Source organism: Lactuca sativa, chromosome 2, assembly GCF_002870075.4.
Source record: "Lactuca sativa cultivar Salinas chromosome 2, Lsat_Salinas_v11, whole genome shotgun sequence".
Lineage (NCBI taxonomy): Eukaryota > Viridiplantae > Streptophyta > Magnoliopsida > Asterales > Asteraceae > Lactuca > Lactuca sativa.
Window position 1 is genome coordinate 51,657,651 of NC_056624.2, and position 13,308 is coordinate 51,670,958.

Genomic DNA, 13,308 nt, shown 5'->3' on the forward strand with positions numbered 1-13,308 from the left:
TAAGTAAATGAATAAAGTTTTGACTCACGAAGCTTCTCTCCGCTCCACTATCGAATAATATGCATGCATATGAATTATCGAGAAGGAACGTACCAGCAACTACAGTTGGGTCAGCTACAGCTTCGTCGTGGCCTATTGCCAAAACTCGTCCCACACCTCCGGTGCCTGCTGCCTTAGGACAGTTCCTCTTGTAGTGGCCCACCTTGCCACAACCGTAGCAAGTCTGTCCTACACCCGCACCGGGAACTTGAGTGATCGGCTTTGCGGGGTCCTTGCAGAAACGGGTTGTGTGTCCTTTCCTGTTGCAGTTGGCGCACTGCATTTCCCGACAAGGTCCATGGTGGTGGTAATTGCATTTGGTGCACTTTGGGAGGTTACCTATATAAGGCTTTGTTGGGTAGGTATTTGTAGGAGCTGTAGTAGGTACAGTGGCAACATTCACTGAAACCAGTTGTTTCTTTGCGGATTCTTGGGAAGACCCACCCTTCCCTTTATTCCACACTTTCTTCCTGCTATTGTGGTTGTTGTTGTTGTTGTTGTTGTTGTTTCCTTTCTGTGGTTCTGGTGCAGAAGTGGTTGAGTTCTGATGACCTCCGTAGTCAATCAGAGATTATGCCAGTTCTTTAGCACTTTCAAAGGTGTCAGGTTTGGAAGCTAACACGCTTGATCGTATTTGGGGCGTCAGTCCCCAGATGTACCTTTCTATTTTCTTGCTCTCGGGAGCAATCATATCTGGACAAAGGATTGCCAGTTCGCAGAATCTGTTGGTATAAGTAGCGATGTCGGTACCAACCATTCCGAGAGTCCATAGTTCGTGTTCGAGCTTTTGAATCTCTCCCCATGAGCAGTATTCTCTCATCATCATGGCTTTCAGGCTCTCCCAGCTTATGGAGTTTGCCATGATTAGAGTAAGTACTTTAACGTGGCCATTCCACCAAGTTAAAGCTTTATCAATAAGGGTGAAAGTTGCAAATTTGACTTTGATGTGCTCGGGACAGGAGCAGATTTCAAAGACTGCCTCCGTCCTTTCAATCCACTGCCTCAGGGCCATCACACCACCAGTTCCATAAAACATCCGGGGCTTGGCATTAGTGAATTCCTTATAGGTGCATTCTCGAGGTGGTCCATGACTCTCGCCATGGTTGGATAGGTGTGTGCCAGATCCCGAGCCATTAGTACTCGAGTTATTGATCTGTGACATGGCAGCTGCCACCGCTGCGGTGACTGCTGCTTGAAACATAACAACATCAAATTGAGGTGGTGGAGGTGGTGGTGGTACAGGTTCTTCCTCACCGTTGTTTCGCCTTGGATTCCTACACGGAGGCATCCTTCAACTATAGGTTGAAAAGACAAGGATAAGAATTTCATAGAATAGAAAATGTATGTGTCTCATGAACTAAATCGCTATAGTTCAACAACAAATGATAGTATGAGTCTTAAAATAGAAGAATGAAAGTTATTTGAAAGACTGAAGGTATGAAACAAGTATTTGGTTTCACAAAGACCTTTCAAGGTTTGAACGAAATACTTAACATAGTAGTAATAGTGTCATTTATATTAATATAAAAGTTGTTACAACGATCATGAAAATTTGACCCCTATAAGGGTCTCCGATTATAAAGTTCGAGAAATTTAAATACTTTTAGCCGATGTCCTAAGCTATAACAAAATTTGAGTCTTTGACAAGCACTACTTGCGACGTAGGTTGCGCTTGGAGCTTGACTCCGCATCTGATTGCTTTGACTCCATTAGACGCCTATCAAAAGCGGCTTGTTGTTCCCTCAGTTCAGCGAGGGCTGCAATCATTTGCGCTTGAAATGCTTCGGTTTGGAGTTGAGCATTGTCTTGTATCTTGTCCAGTCTACGGATGTCAGAAGTGTGAACCTGCACTTCCACGTTGACATCCCGGAGTCGACTAGCTTGAACTCCAGACTGATAGGACTGATTGGCTAACTTACCCACCATTACTGGGAGTGCTCGATCAGCCGAACCTCCGCCGCGGACATCATAGAAGTCTCGGCACATGCCGTAGGGAGGGTGTAGGTTTTGCTGTTGGCTCCAATGGTGGAGGTGACTTCCCCAGACGGGAGTCGGTCCTTGAAAGTTCCTTACGAAGACGGGAGGTTGAATGAGTGGTGGATCGATAACTTCCAACTCTGAGTCGGTACCGGAGTCATCACCCACTCCTATGGGTTCCTCGTCCTCTTCGGGATCATCTTCGATCCATCCTCCGTTGCCTTGGTTGGGAAAGTAGGGGTCGCCAAGGTGGTGAAATCCAGCCATTTGACTGTACGAGAAATAGGGTTGAAACATGCAAAACATGTAAGTTAAACTAGTTTAGATAGCAAATACTCCTATAGTATTTAAATTCTTGTGTTTGATTCTAGTAATGGTTTGGTAAGTTTTGACTTGTTGCTTGCTACGATCATTCCTCGATATACGTTGGTCCAATCTCGGGCAAATATAGTTGATCACGCTATATTTGTCCAAAATCTGACTACATATATCGAGTCTCAATCGTAGTGTCAACTTGTCTAAATACTTGTATAGTTGGATAACATGAAAATAATTTGTGGTATGCATGTAATTGTACTTAAATGAACTATCAATTTAAGTTGAACGCAATGCTGCTTAAGCGTAAAAAGAAAATTTGTTTTGTCAGAGAGTATTAGTCCCTTAAGCATTTATAGTTTGTATATCTTATGTGGTTCGATATACTTAGTTCACTATAAACATTGCTCTGATACCAATCTGTCACACCCCCAAACCTGAACGGCGGAAACGTTCGGGGCGGATGACTTCATGTGGTAACGTAACAAATGAATACATAGTAAAGAAAGCAATACAACCATCATATATATAATTGAAAGTTTACATTTGTCAAAAGTTACATGTTCAAAACCAATTACAATATGATGTCAAAATACGAGATTAAACTGGCGCCGCAGCATCCCTTCATCAAAAGCATAATGAATACCTGAAATTACTGATTTCCTGCGACATACAAGTAATTTTGAAAGAGTAGATCAGCATTTAAGCTGGTGAGTTTCATAAGTATTTAAGTGACAATGTTTGTATGAAATGAAATGTTTTGTCTTAGTTTGTTTGTGTTTAGAAAATCCTATATTTTCTACTAGTATAAAAGTAGCCTTCATTCAAGACCAATGTTTGTTTCTAAAAATGTATGTAAGTGTAAAATAACCAATGTGTTTGAAAACCTTGTAAATCAATGCATTTTTAATACCCCATGTGAGTTTTATAACCATACTATTGACTCGGAATGCCTATACACAACGTTCTTCAGACGTTGGAATGTTATGACGTTTGTCACCCCAAATGGTGGACTGCAGCTAACAGTCAGGGCGCGGGTTGTCAAACCCGTATAGATCTATACACAAACACCATGCTCCCCCTCCAAGGGATTCTGGTATATAATACAGGACTTGAAATGTGTACTCGAACGTACATGAAGTTAGTGTCTCACAAAACCGTCTTATAAAAACAGATCTACTTGTTAAAATGTTACGTTTGTTCTTGTATACGAAAGTGACTTCTTGAAATTCATGTTTCTAGTAAATAAGAGTTAGAAATTTGTTCGTAAAACTATACCTATTATAGTTTTCTAAAAGTGTGTCTCGTTTGTTTAGAAATACCTAGAAAAGGAATCATTTGTTATGAAAGCATAGATTTTTGGGGTAGAGTCTAAGATAGAAAAGTATACAAATAATCTAAGAAAAGTTTAGTGTATACATGCATTACAACAAATTTATATTTCAAAAGATAGAATTCTATTTTAACATATGTTATATATATGAAAGTTCCTTAAAAGTTTGTAAATCGCATGTGATTTGGATATATAAAAGCATATAAAAGAGTTCTTTATGTAACACATGATAATACTCGTGTATTTTACTTGTAATCCCCCCCTCCTTGAAAGCATATAAAAGAATTTATAGAACATTTAAAAGGTAAATTAAGGGGTATGAACTCAATTGAAAGTTTGAAGATAGCGAGATGGAAAACCGGGCAGAGTTTCGTCTCGGGAAACGGATTTTTCTCGGGATTCTCGGGAATCTCGGGAGTAAAATCGACCCTCGGGACTTGAGCAAAAAGACCAGAGCTTCGGGTTTGAACGGGCACGGAAAACGAGGCAATATCGTGAAAGAAAGGAGAGAAATGAGCATTTTTCTCGGAAGCCCTCGCATGCTGTTTATAGGAGGGTCTGAGAAGCCTCGTACGCGGGGCGTACGCTCGTACGCAGCGCGTACGCGTACGTCATGCATGACCGAAGCCTCGACTGCCTCGGCTTCGGATGGGACGGATCAGTCTGGCGGGTCGGATGGCACGGCGGGTCGGACGGGTCGGTCGGACGGGCGGTTCGAACGGGTCGGTCGGACGGGCGGGTCGGACGGGTCGGTAGCCTCGCATAGGGCGACGTGGACGATCCGAGGCCAAGTCCATCGGGTACGCAGGGCGTACAGGGGTACGCAGCGCGTACCTCGGATGAGGACGCTGACTCCTCTTCGGATAATGCTTGAATTTTGAATTAAATAAATATATAATTTATTTAATAAACTTCAAAAATTCATATCTTCTTCATACGAACTCCGTTTTCGATGGTCTTTATATCCATGCGTAGGTGAGACTATGCTCTACAACTTTCGTTTAGACTCCGTTGGCAAATTCCGAAATTATTTTTATTATTTATTTTATAACTCATCGTGTTTAAGGAATTTCTTCAAAAATTCATAACTTCTTTATCTGACGTCGGTTTTTGCCAGACTTTTTACCGCTGAAATACCATTGTCGAGACCTTCGATTCTCGTTTAGGTCATTCCGGCCAAAAGTCACTCGATCTCTGATTCGAGTTTTTAGCTGTCTGTTGCTAAGCTGAACTTGGAAAAATCATAACTTCAATATACGAAGTCGGATTTGGGCGTTCTTTTTACGTACGATCATGGTTTAAAGACATTTAAATATAGAAGGAATTTAAATAGAACTATTTGGACATTTTATTATGAAAGTTAATTTTATTAACTCAAAAGTGGTTACAATACTTGACCTTTTAGGTCATTACAAAGAGTTGAAATATCGGGTTGTCACACATACTATTTGTTACAAGACAAGGTGAACTCAAGTTCCTAGATATTATATCTGATCCTAAGTTTCTAGATACTATATCTTAAGGACCATTCAGCTAACGATGACCAGGGATATTGTTGTCCACCTAAATTGAGTAGCGAGATCTACAGACAATCTTTGAGTGTTAAATTTTAATTGTACTGGAACATGTTTCCCGCTTTCTGATATGCCCCAGCCATCAAGAACTTCCAGAGTACTTCTTACACCGGGTGAGCAGACAATCATTCAGAGAGAGAACAGATTCAAATTGCTATTACTTATTGTTTCAAAGGGGTTGAGAAGTAGAATGCTGCATATGCTGTGTACCAGGTCGGATTGGAAGTCACGCAAAGGAGACAGCATATGGCTAACAGATAAGAGGAAATTCATATATATAACATGCAGAGAATTAGAGTCGCATATGTTGTGTACCAGGTCGGATTGGAAGTCACGCAAAGGAGACAACATATGACTAACAGACAGATAGAAAGACAAATGATTTTCTACAGACCAAATTTATCGGAATTTACCATTCGCCCCATCCAACCAGAATTAAGGATAGAATCCGCACATCGAGGAAAAGTTAAACCACGGTTCCAAGTACGGGTTCATTTAATGTGACAAGTGGATTCCCATATATATCTCCCTACTCAACCTATCCAAGCATCGAATTGTCAGGCTAAACGTATCTAACTAGGTCAAAATTTGTGAAGTCTATAAATTTCCTAAGTTCAACTCTGCCTAGTCAAGTCCATTTAGAATCTTTCGTGCTTACCGACGCATCAAACCAGAGCAAAGACCCTTCAACTTTGGGTACGTTACACAAACTCAGGTTGCCTGTTATCACTTGATAATATCACTTCCCAAAACATCTCCCTCAAGCACATTTCATAAGCAACATATTTTTTGATTTTCTAATTTTCTAATGTTTTTGGATTTTTTTTTATAATTTTCTATTTTTTGTTTTGTTTTTATTTCTCCCCCTAAATTTGTGCATAGGAGAGAAACGAAAGTAAATGCACAAATTTAAACTATCCTAAAACAAAAATTAGTCTTTAAAGCGAATCAGCTTAAGAAAAAACTCAAGAGTATAGAGAAGAAAACTCAAACCGTAAGTCACCGATTGAATTTGCATCCAGAAGGTCTGAGAACAGCACACGTAATCTCAGAACAGATCCGAAAATTCTTCATGTCATTAAGCATAAACCCCGTGAGTGATCACTTCTTTTCTTCCCTTTCCGCAAAGGACACATTCTCCCAAACAATGTTTTGAGTGTTTTATAGTTGAGAGATGTCTCATATCAAGTGCCAGGAACAACCACTACCAACAAACCGAAGTCTGATGATATGCCTCCATAGCTGCTCCGACACAGAGCGAGATCAGTTGGTCTTTGGAACCCATTCCATTTTGAAACTGGGTCGACCTTTGTCATCAACGCAAGGTACTTTCTCCCATGACATGTCCTGTTTATCACAAACATAAGATATAGAAATATTAGAATCGTTAGAAGATTTGGGAGATTGAGCCTTTGGAACCCATTTGTAGTTGGGTTTAACCCATTTCTTTTTCAATCTGATGGGTGGCTCGGTACTTGCTTTTGATCTTGATGTCGGCCGTTGAGAAGAATTTGATTTTGAATTCACGGGAGCATCTCTTGGATTGGGCTTCTTGGCCGTCATTCCCTTCTTGCCCTTGGGATTCGGATTCTTGGCCTTTTGGGTTTGATTCTTGGCCTTCTGCGCGTTCAAGTCATCATGGTCTGAACTGACCTTGAGGGGTTTCTTTTGGAGTATCTCCCTCTTGGCGCGTTCTGCCAGCCTTTTGCATAGTAAGGAATGTATGCGCGATTTGGACAATTTCGGGCAATGTGACCAGGTGTTCCACAGTGAAAACAAGTCTTTTTCTTCATTGGGAAATTGTTTCTTCCTGCCCCTGGTGGCGTATCCTTTCCTTGTCTCTTATTGATCCTAGATGCACACTTGCAACAGGCACTCTTTTGCGCTGGAATTGGAGGCCTATATTTCTCAACGACAGGTTTGTTAGGAGCAACAGAATTCGAAGCAACAGATTCTGAGTTCAAAGAGTCATTGGTTTGTTCAGTAGTGCTCTCCTTGTTCTCATCTTCTGCTACTTTACCTACACAAGAAGCTGAAACATTAGTATTTTCAACCTGAATAAATCCTCCTGACACAAATCCAGCTGGTTTGCCATATCGAAGATGTGCCTCCTTGTCAATTTCTTCCTGTGTCATAGGGATGGATGGGTAGTTATGATTATAAGGAGGAGGTACACTATCATACCCTAGACCCTTGTTTTGATTTTCTTTGAATTTTAATTGGGTTTCATATAAGGACTCGACTGTCTGACTTGACGCAGTATAATTTTGAAACTGGCATCTATTTTTCCACACTTAATTTTTAAAGCGTCAAGTTCTTCAGTTACAGCAGCAAGTTGTCTCTTAATATCATCATAATTTTCACACTTTTTGCTATACTCTTCCCGAAGTTTCCTAAAGTCCTTGGTTTTTGCTTCAAATTCAGCCTTCAGGGGTTTCTGTCCTTTCCTGAGTTGATATCCTTCATATCCAGGTCCTCAACTTCTCTTTTAAATAAATCAATTTGTTCTCGAAGAAATTTAATCGTGGCTTCATAAGCTGGAGTACATGTAACTTCAGTGACCGGAATGTTTTCAGAACTCATTGTTTCTCTACACTTCAAAGCATCAAGTTCTTGAATTACATCAGCAAAACTAAGATGATTGAGATCTTTTGTCTTCTTAATGATGGCCACGTTCTTATCCCATGATTTTGGAAGTGAATTCAATAGCTTTTTGTTTATCTCAGATTTAGACAAGAAGATCCTAGCTATATTCATCGCAGTAGTGAGTGTAGTAAATCGCTACAACTGAGCTTCGAGGGTTTCTCCAGGGATATAATCAAACATGTTGAAGTTTTGTCTTAACGTCTCTTGACGACTCTCTTTCATGTTTTCAATTTCCTCGTAAACTTCAAAAACTATTAAAAGCACAACGAGAAGTCAAAAGTCAAACTTAAATTTAAAAATTCCCTTTGACTATAAACCTCAAAAGTCAACCTTAAAAGTCAAATTTAAAAAATCAAACTCAAAAGTCAAACTTAAAAGTCAAATCGAAAAGCTAAATTTGAAAATTTAAAAGTCAAACGAGAAAGTCAAAGTTCAAAGTCAAAGGTCAAGCTTTAAAGTCAGAGTCAAAATTTTAAGTAAAAAGTCAAAATTAAAAGTCAAAAATTAAATTTTAAAAATTAAAATTTTTGGGTTCGAAAAAGGATTTTAAAAATAAAATTTTTATTTTTGGGCTGATTTTGTCAAATTGCGAAAATGGAACCGAGAGAGACACTTTATGAATTAATTTTCGGAGTAATGAAGCAAGTTGTCAGCTAGACGAGGTGGTAAATCGTTGTGATGTTCAAGCAGAGGTTACGGGTTCGATCCCCGGCAACCTTCAAATCTATTCCCCCTTTTTTTTATTGAAGCGCGCTGACGATCAAGAGACCCTGCTGAGCCGAGCCGTTCTCCAACCGCGATCCAAGCCGAGCCGATCACCAAGTCGCCGAACCGCAAACCGCCGGCCGCAAACCTCCTCCGACCGTGAACAGTTTCCGGTCGTAAACCCTTCAAAGACCGTAAACTCTCCTTCAAAGACCGTAAACTCTTCATAAATCGTTGTTCTTGACGAAAAACAACGTTTTTTCACCCTTTTTGCTCCAAAACTCGATCAAAAACTCGTTTTTAGGAAAAACGCGAAGAACAAACCCCCCTTATTTTTGCGAGATATATCCAAAAACGCAAAAATCTCTTCAAAATAAGATCAAATAAGCTCTAGATCTGAAAAAAAAAATGATTGATACAACCAAGCTCTGATACCAATTGTAAGTCCCCAAAAATGCTTGTGTATCAATCAGATCCGTTTGATGGTGCAGAATCCCAATCAATCGGATGATGTCATATCAAATAGAAGAGAAGGAGAAGAAGAAGATGATGATGAATCTATGTATGATATGATTAGAATGAAGATCCGGATACAAAGATTCACACACACAAAACTTCTCTCTTTTCTCTCTCTCTAGAACTCCTTCAAATGCACACACTTAAGCTCCTTGGTGTTCATCATTCTTTTCCTCACACCCCTCACCTCTATATATATACACACAGGAAACAAGGACCGTAAACCTGTTTACGGTCGTAAACACTTATATGATATTACATAAAAATACAATTTCCTAGAAAAGCAAAGTATAAACCATAGTATTGACCCAACAGGAAATCCCCTGAGACACCTGGATCAGAATATCCTATAGATTTATGGCCTGGAAAGGCGTATGTATTGTATGCGGCATCTTGGGGAACTCACTAAGCATTTATGCTTATCGTTTGTGTGTTATGTGTTTCAGGTACCAGTGATGATCGCGGGAAGGCGCCGGTATGATCAGTACACACTTGCAGATGATATGTTTTTTGAGATCTTGGGATATGGATTATGTATTTTGTTTTGTGAAAATATTGGATATTTGATTTTGGAATGATTTGGAAAATAAATTTTTTATTAAAATTAAATGAAAAATTGTTTGAAATTTTCATGGGGATACATATTTTTCTTATGACACTAATTTAAGGGCACGCAATAAAGCGTGACCTAAATCCTTAAAAAAAATTAACAGATGACACTTTTTTAATGTCACTCTCTTTTGCCTAACATAAATCAATGAGTGTCGTGGTTTGTGCGTCGTAGAATGGTATTTTTCTTGTAGTGACAGTTAATATTTTATTTTTTTGTAATCATTTTTATTATTATGTTATGTATGAACTGATACGGAAATCAGAAGCGGTAGTTGTTTATTCTTTACGAATATGTTTTAGAAACTATATTAAATCACACATTATTCTTACATTATTCTGTAAGAATGGTACTAATAAAACATTAACTAATATATTACATTTGCAGAATAATTTGTAGTTGTAAGTGATTATACATCTCCGGTGGGACAGATTATTATACACCCATGACCAATGAGGATGTAAAGCCTAAAGTCAACAACATACACGATACATATGATGCAGTTGTAGAAATGTACAAAAATTATGCACGTGAAGCATGTTTTGATATTAGGCTAGGATCAAACAAGAAGAATACGGATGGTACTTTCACTAGTAGGTACTTATTATGTAACAGAGAAGGAAAGCCCAACACTGGTAATGTTGACACTATTGATACTCGGTACAAAAAGGTAAAACAAAGAAAAGATATACATGGGAAAGAATGTGAGGCTCGTATTGTATTCAAGCTCGTTCCTCAGACAGGAAAATATGTGGTTCATGAATTCATTGAAAGACATAATCATATGTTGATACCTAAGGCTAATATGCATTGGTCACGTTCAAAAAGAAAACTAGATTTGTCTCAGCAAACTTACATTTATAACATTTATAAGAATAAAGTTGGTGCAAAAAAAGCTTACAGGTTAATGTGTGGTCTCCAAGGTGGGTGTTGTCACACCCCCAAACCAAGGATGGCAGAACGTCGGGGGGTGGCGGACTTCATGTATAGTATCACAACAACGAGTATAATAGTGTTCAAAGTAAATACAACCAATCATAAATATATCATAAAAGAATTACATGGTTTCAAGTATTACATATTTCAATGATTGATTACAACATGAAAAAAAAAATAGTTGTTTAACGTCGTAGCGTACCATCCTCAAAAGCTTGTGATTTCCTGATTTCGCTGATTCCCTAAGAATACAAGTAGTTTTGAAAAAGTGTCAACAATTAAGTTGGTGAGTTCATAAGCTTTTTAGACGAAAATTTTGGAAACCGATCTTTATAATGAGTTGTGTGTTACCAAGAAAAATCCAATATTTTCCTTACAAAAGTGATGTGTAGTCTTAAATGTCAAAACCAGAATGTACAAGTATTTTCCATATTTAAAATAAATCATGCAAGTTTTGTAAGGAAAATATTGAGTGGGTCATTGAGTGGGCATGGGGTGGTTACTTGTGTCATACACTAAAGCAAAGTCAACACTCCACCTTAAGTATCTTATGCAAGAGATATTATTCTTAGGCATTGATTTTCCTCCAGTTATAGTTAAAATATGAATATTTAGGGTTTATTAGGTTAAAATATGATTTTGGGTGAAAACCCCGAGTTAAAATCTCAAAAAACGGGCTCAAAACGCTAAAAATATTCAAAAACCGGGCAAAAATTGCCAAATTCCGAAATTCAGGGCCGGAGGTTCGGTTCCAGCTCATAGAACCTCAAGTGGATTGAGGAAAATGAGAGTAAGGTTTTTCTATGAAGGGTCGTCTCTCGGACCGAAGGTGCAAAGGGAAGGGAACCGAAAGTGCGAGGAGAAGGAACAGAAGGCGAGGCACGGTCTCGGTGGCTATCTGCGAGGTTCGGCCTCAGCTGTTGCCTATCGGTTCTATGAGAAGGATCGGTTCAGAGGGAGGTTTCGGTCCTCTAGGGTTTGGATCCGAAGAGGGTTCGCCTCCTAATAAGGTTCAGCTCCTTAAGAGGGTTCGGCTCCTTAAGAGGTTTCGGCTCCGTAAGAGGGTTTCGGCTCCTTAAGGTTGTTTTTCGCGTACACTTCCGTTTTTGAGCGGTTTTCGACTAAATTACAGGTTAGGATGTCCGGAGTGATTATAAGAAGTTGAGAGAGATTTTGAGAGAGATTTGGGAGATATTTCACATACTTGGAGAGATTTAGGAGAGATTTCACATGCTTAGACAGATTTGGGAGAGATTTCACACAGAGATAGATAGAGTGAAAGAGATCAAGAGAGACTTCGTTTGCGACCTTTTTAAGTGTTTGGCTTTGTAACGTAAGGTTTGTACATCCCGTTAAGTCTCGTTATGATTGTTATATGCCCCCAAGGGTTAAGGAATAAGGTTTTATCGAATAGATCCATCACTTGTCCTGATTAGGGTTTAGAATTTCCGAACATACAAACTTTCCAAGTAATAACTTCTTATTAAAATAGCGAGTTAAACAACTTTAAGAATAAGGAAAACCCTAGTATACAAGGGTTAGATGATTTGACCGGTTTGTCCCGTTGACTTTATCTGACTTTGACTTGACCCGAAATTGACAATTGTCACAGGTGTTCAGTTCGTGGTGGATTGGCGATTGATTACAAGAACTATGCTAGGAATTTAAATTGTTTTATTGGTGGTAGTGATGCCCAATTGATTGTCAACATCATGGAAAAGAGATTTTAATATGCACCAAATTTCTCATTTGAGTTTAGAGTCGAGGAAAAAAAAAGCTATTTTCATTGTTTTGGGCTGATGAAACTTCTAAGTATAACTACAAGGAGTTTGGGGATGTTGTTTCATTTGATGCCACCTACCAGACTAACATGTTATTAGGTTATTATTAATTTTTTTATATATGTTTTCATGATTACAACATATTTTACATTTAGGTATAACATGGTATTTGTTCCATTTACTGGAATTGATAACCATAAGAGGTGTGTCACATTTGGTGCCGGATTGCTTACCCGAGAAGACACAGATTCTTACAAATGGTTACTAAAATGTTTTTTGAAAGTTTTTGGGAGTCCACCTAAGATTATAATGTCTAATCAAGATTTGGAAATCAAAAAAGTTGTTGATGAATTGTCACCACTCTCCAGTCATCGTTTATGTATGTGGCATATAACATCAAAATTACCTAAAAAGGTATACACCACTATTGTTTTCTACAATTGAGTATTCTTTACAAAAGTATTTCTTATTTGATTTACAATTTCGGTTAATCGTTATTATATAACATATATTTCTTTGTATTCTTACATTTTTATGTTGTTTTTATTTTTTTAGTTAACTTGGGAAATCGCCAACAATTCAGACTTTAAGAAACGCTTCAACAGCTTGATATGGAATGAAAAAATTAATGAGTCAGAGTTTGAAGCTGGATAGGACATTATGATTAAAGAATTTCATCTTGAGGATAATAAATGGTTAAGAAAGATGTTTGGTTTGAGGAGACCGTGGATTCCTGCATTCTTCAAGAATGTTCCAATGTTCGGTTTGATGAGAACCATGTCACTATCAGAAAGTTAAAACTGGTCTTTTCAGAACACTACATTATCCGAATCATATCTTGTCAATTTTATGATGACATTTAACTTGGTCACGGAA

General features: G+C 38.5%; 1 protein-coding gene across 1 annotated transcript; it reads left to right on the top strand.

Moving 5' to 3' along the window:
- Nucleotides 1-10,160: 10,160 nt before the first annotated feature.
- LOC111898032 (protein FAR1-RELATED SEQUENCE 5-like) lies at nucleotides 10,161-13,086 on the top strand. The gene is made up of 3 exons (XM_023893975.1): nucleotides 10,161-10,618; nucleotides 12,588-12,846; nucleotides 12,988-13,086. Exons 1-3 carry the CDS (start codon nucleotides 10,161-10,163, stop codon nucleotides 13,084-13,086), a joined length of 816 nt encoding a protein of 271 aa, XP_023749743.1.
- The last annotated feature ends 222 nt before the right edge of the window (nucleotides 13,087-13,308 follow it).

Excerpts from the sequence above, each read along its gene's own strand:
- LOC111898032 (XM_023893975.1), top strand. The coding sequence starts at position 10,161 with ATGACCAATGAGGATGTAAAGCCTAAAGTCAACAACATACACGATACA. Across the intron at positions 10,619-12,587 it reads GGTGCAAAAAAAGCTTACAG|GTATAACATGGTATTTGTTC; the intron begins GTTAATGTGTGG and ends TTTTACATTTAG. Across the intron at positions 12,847-12,987 it reads CATCAAAATTACCTAAAAAG|TTAACTTGGGAAATCGCCAA; the intron begins GTATACACCACT and ends TTATTTTTTTAG.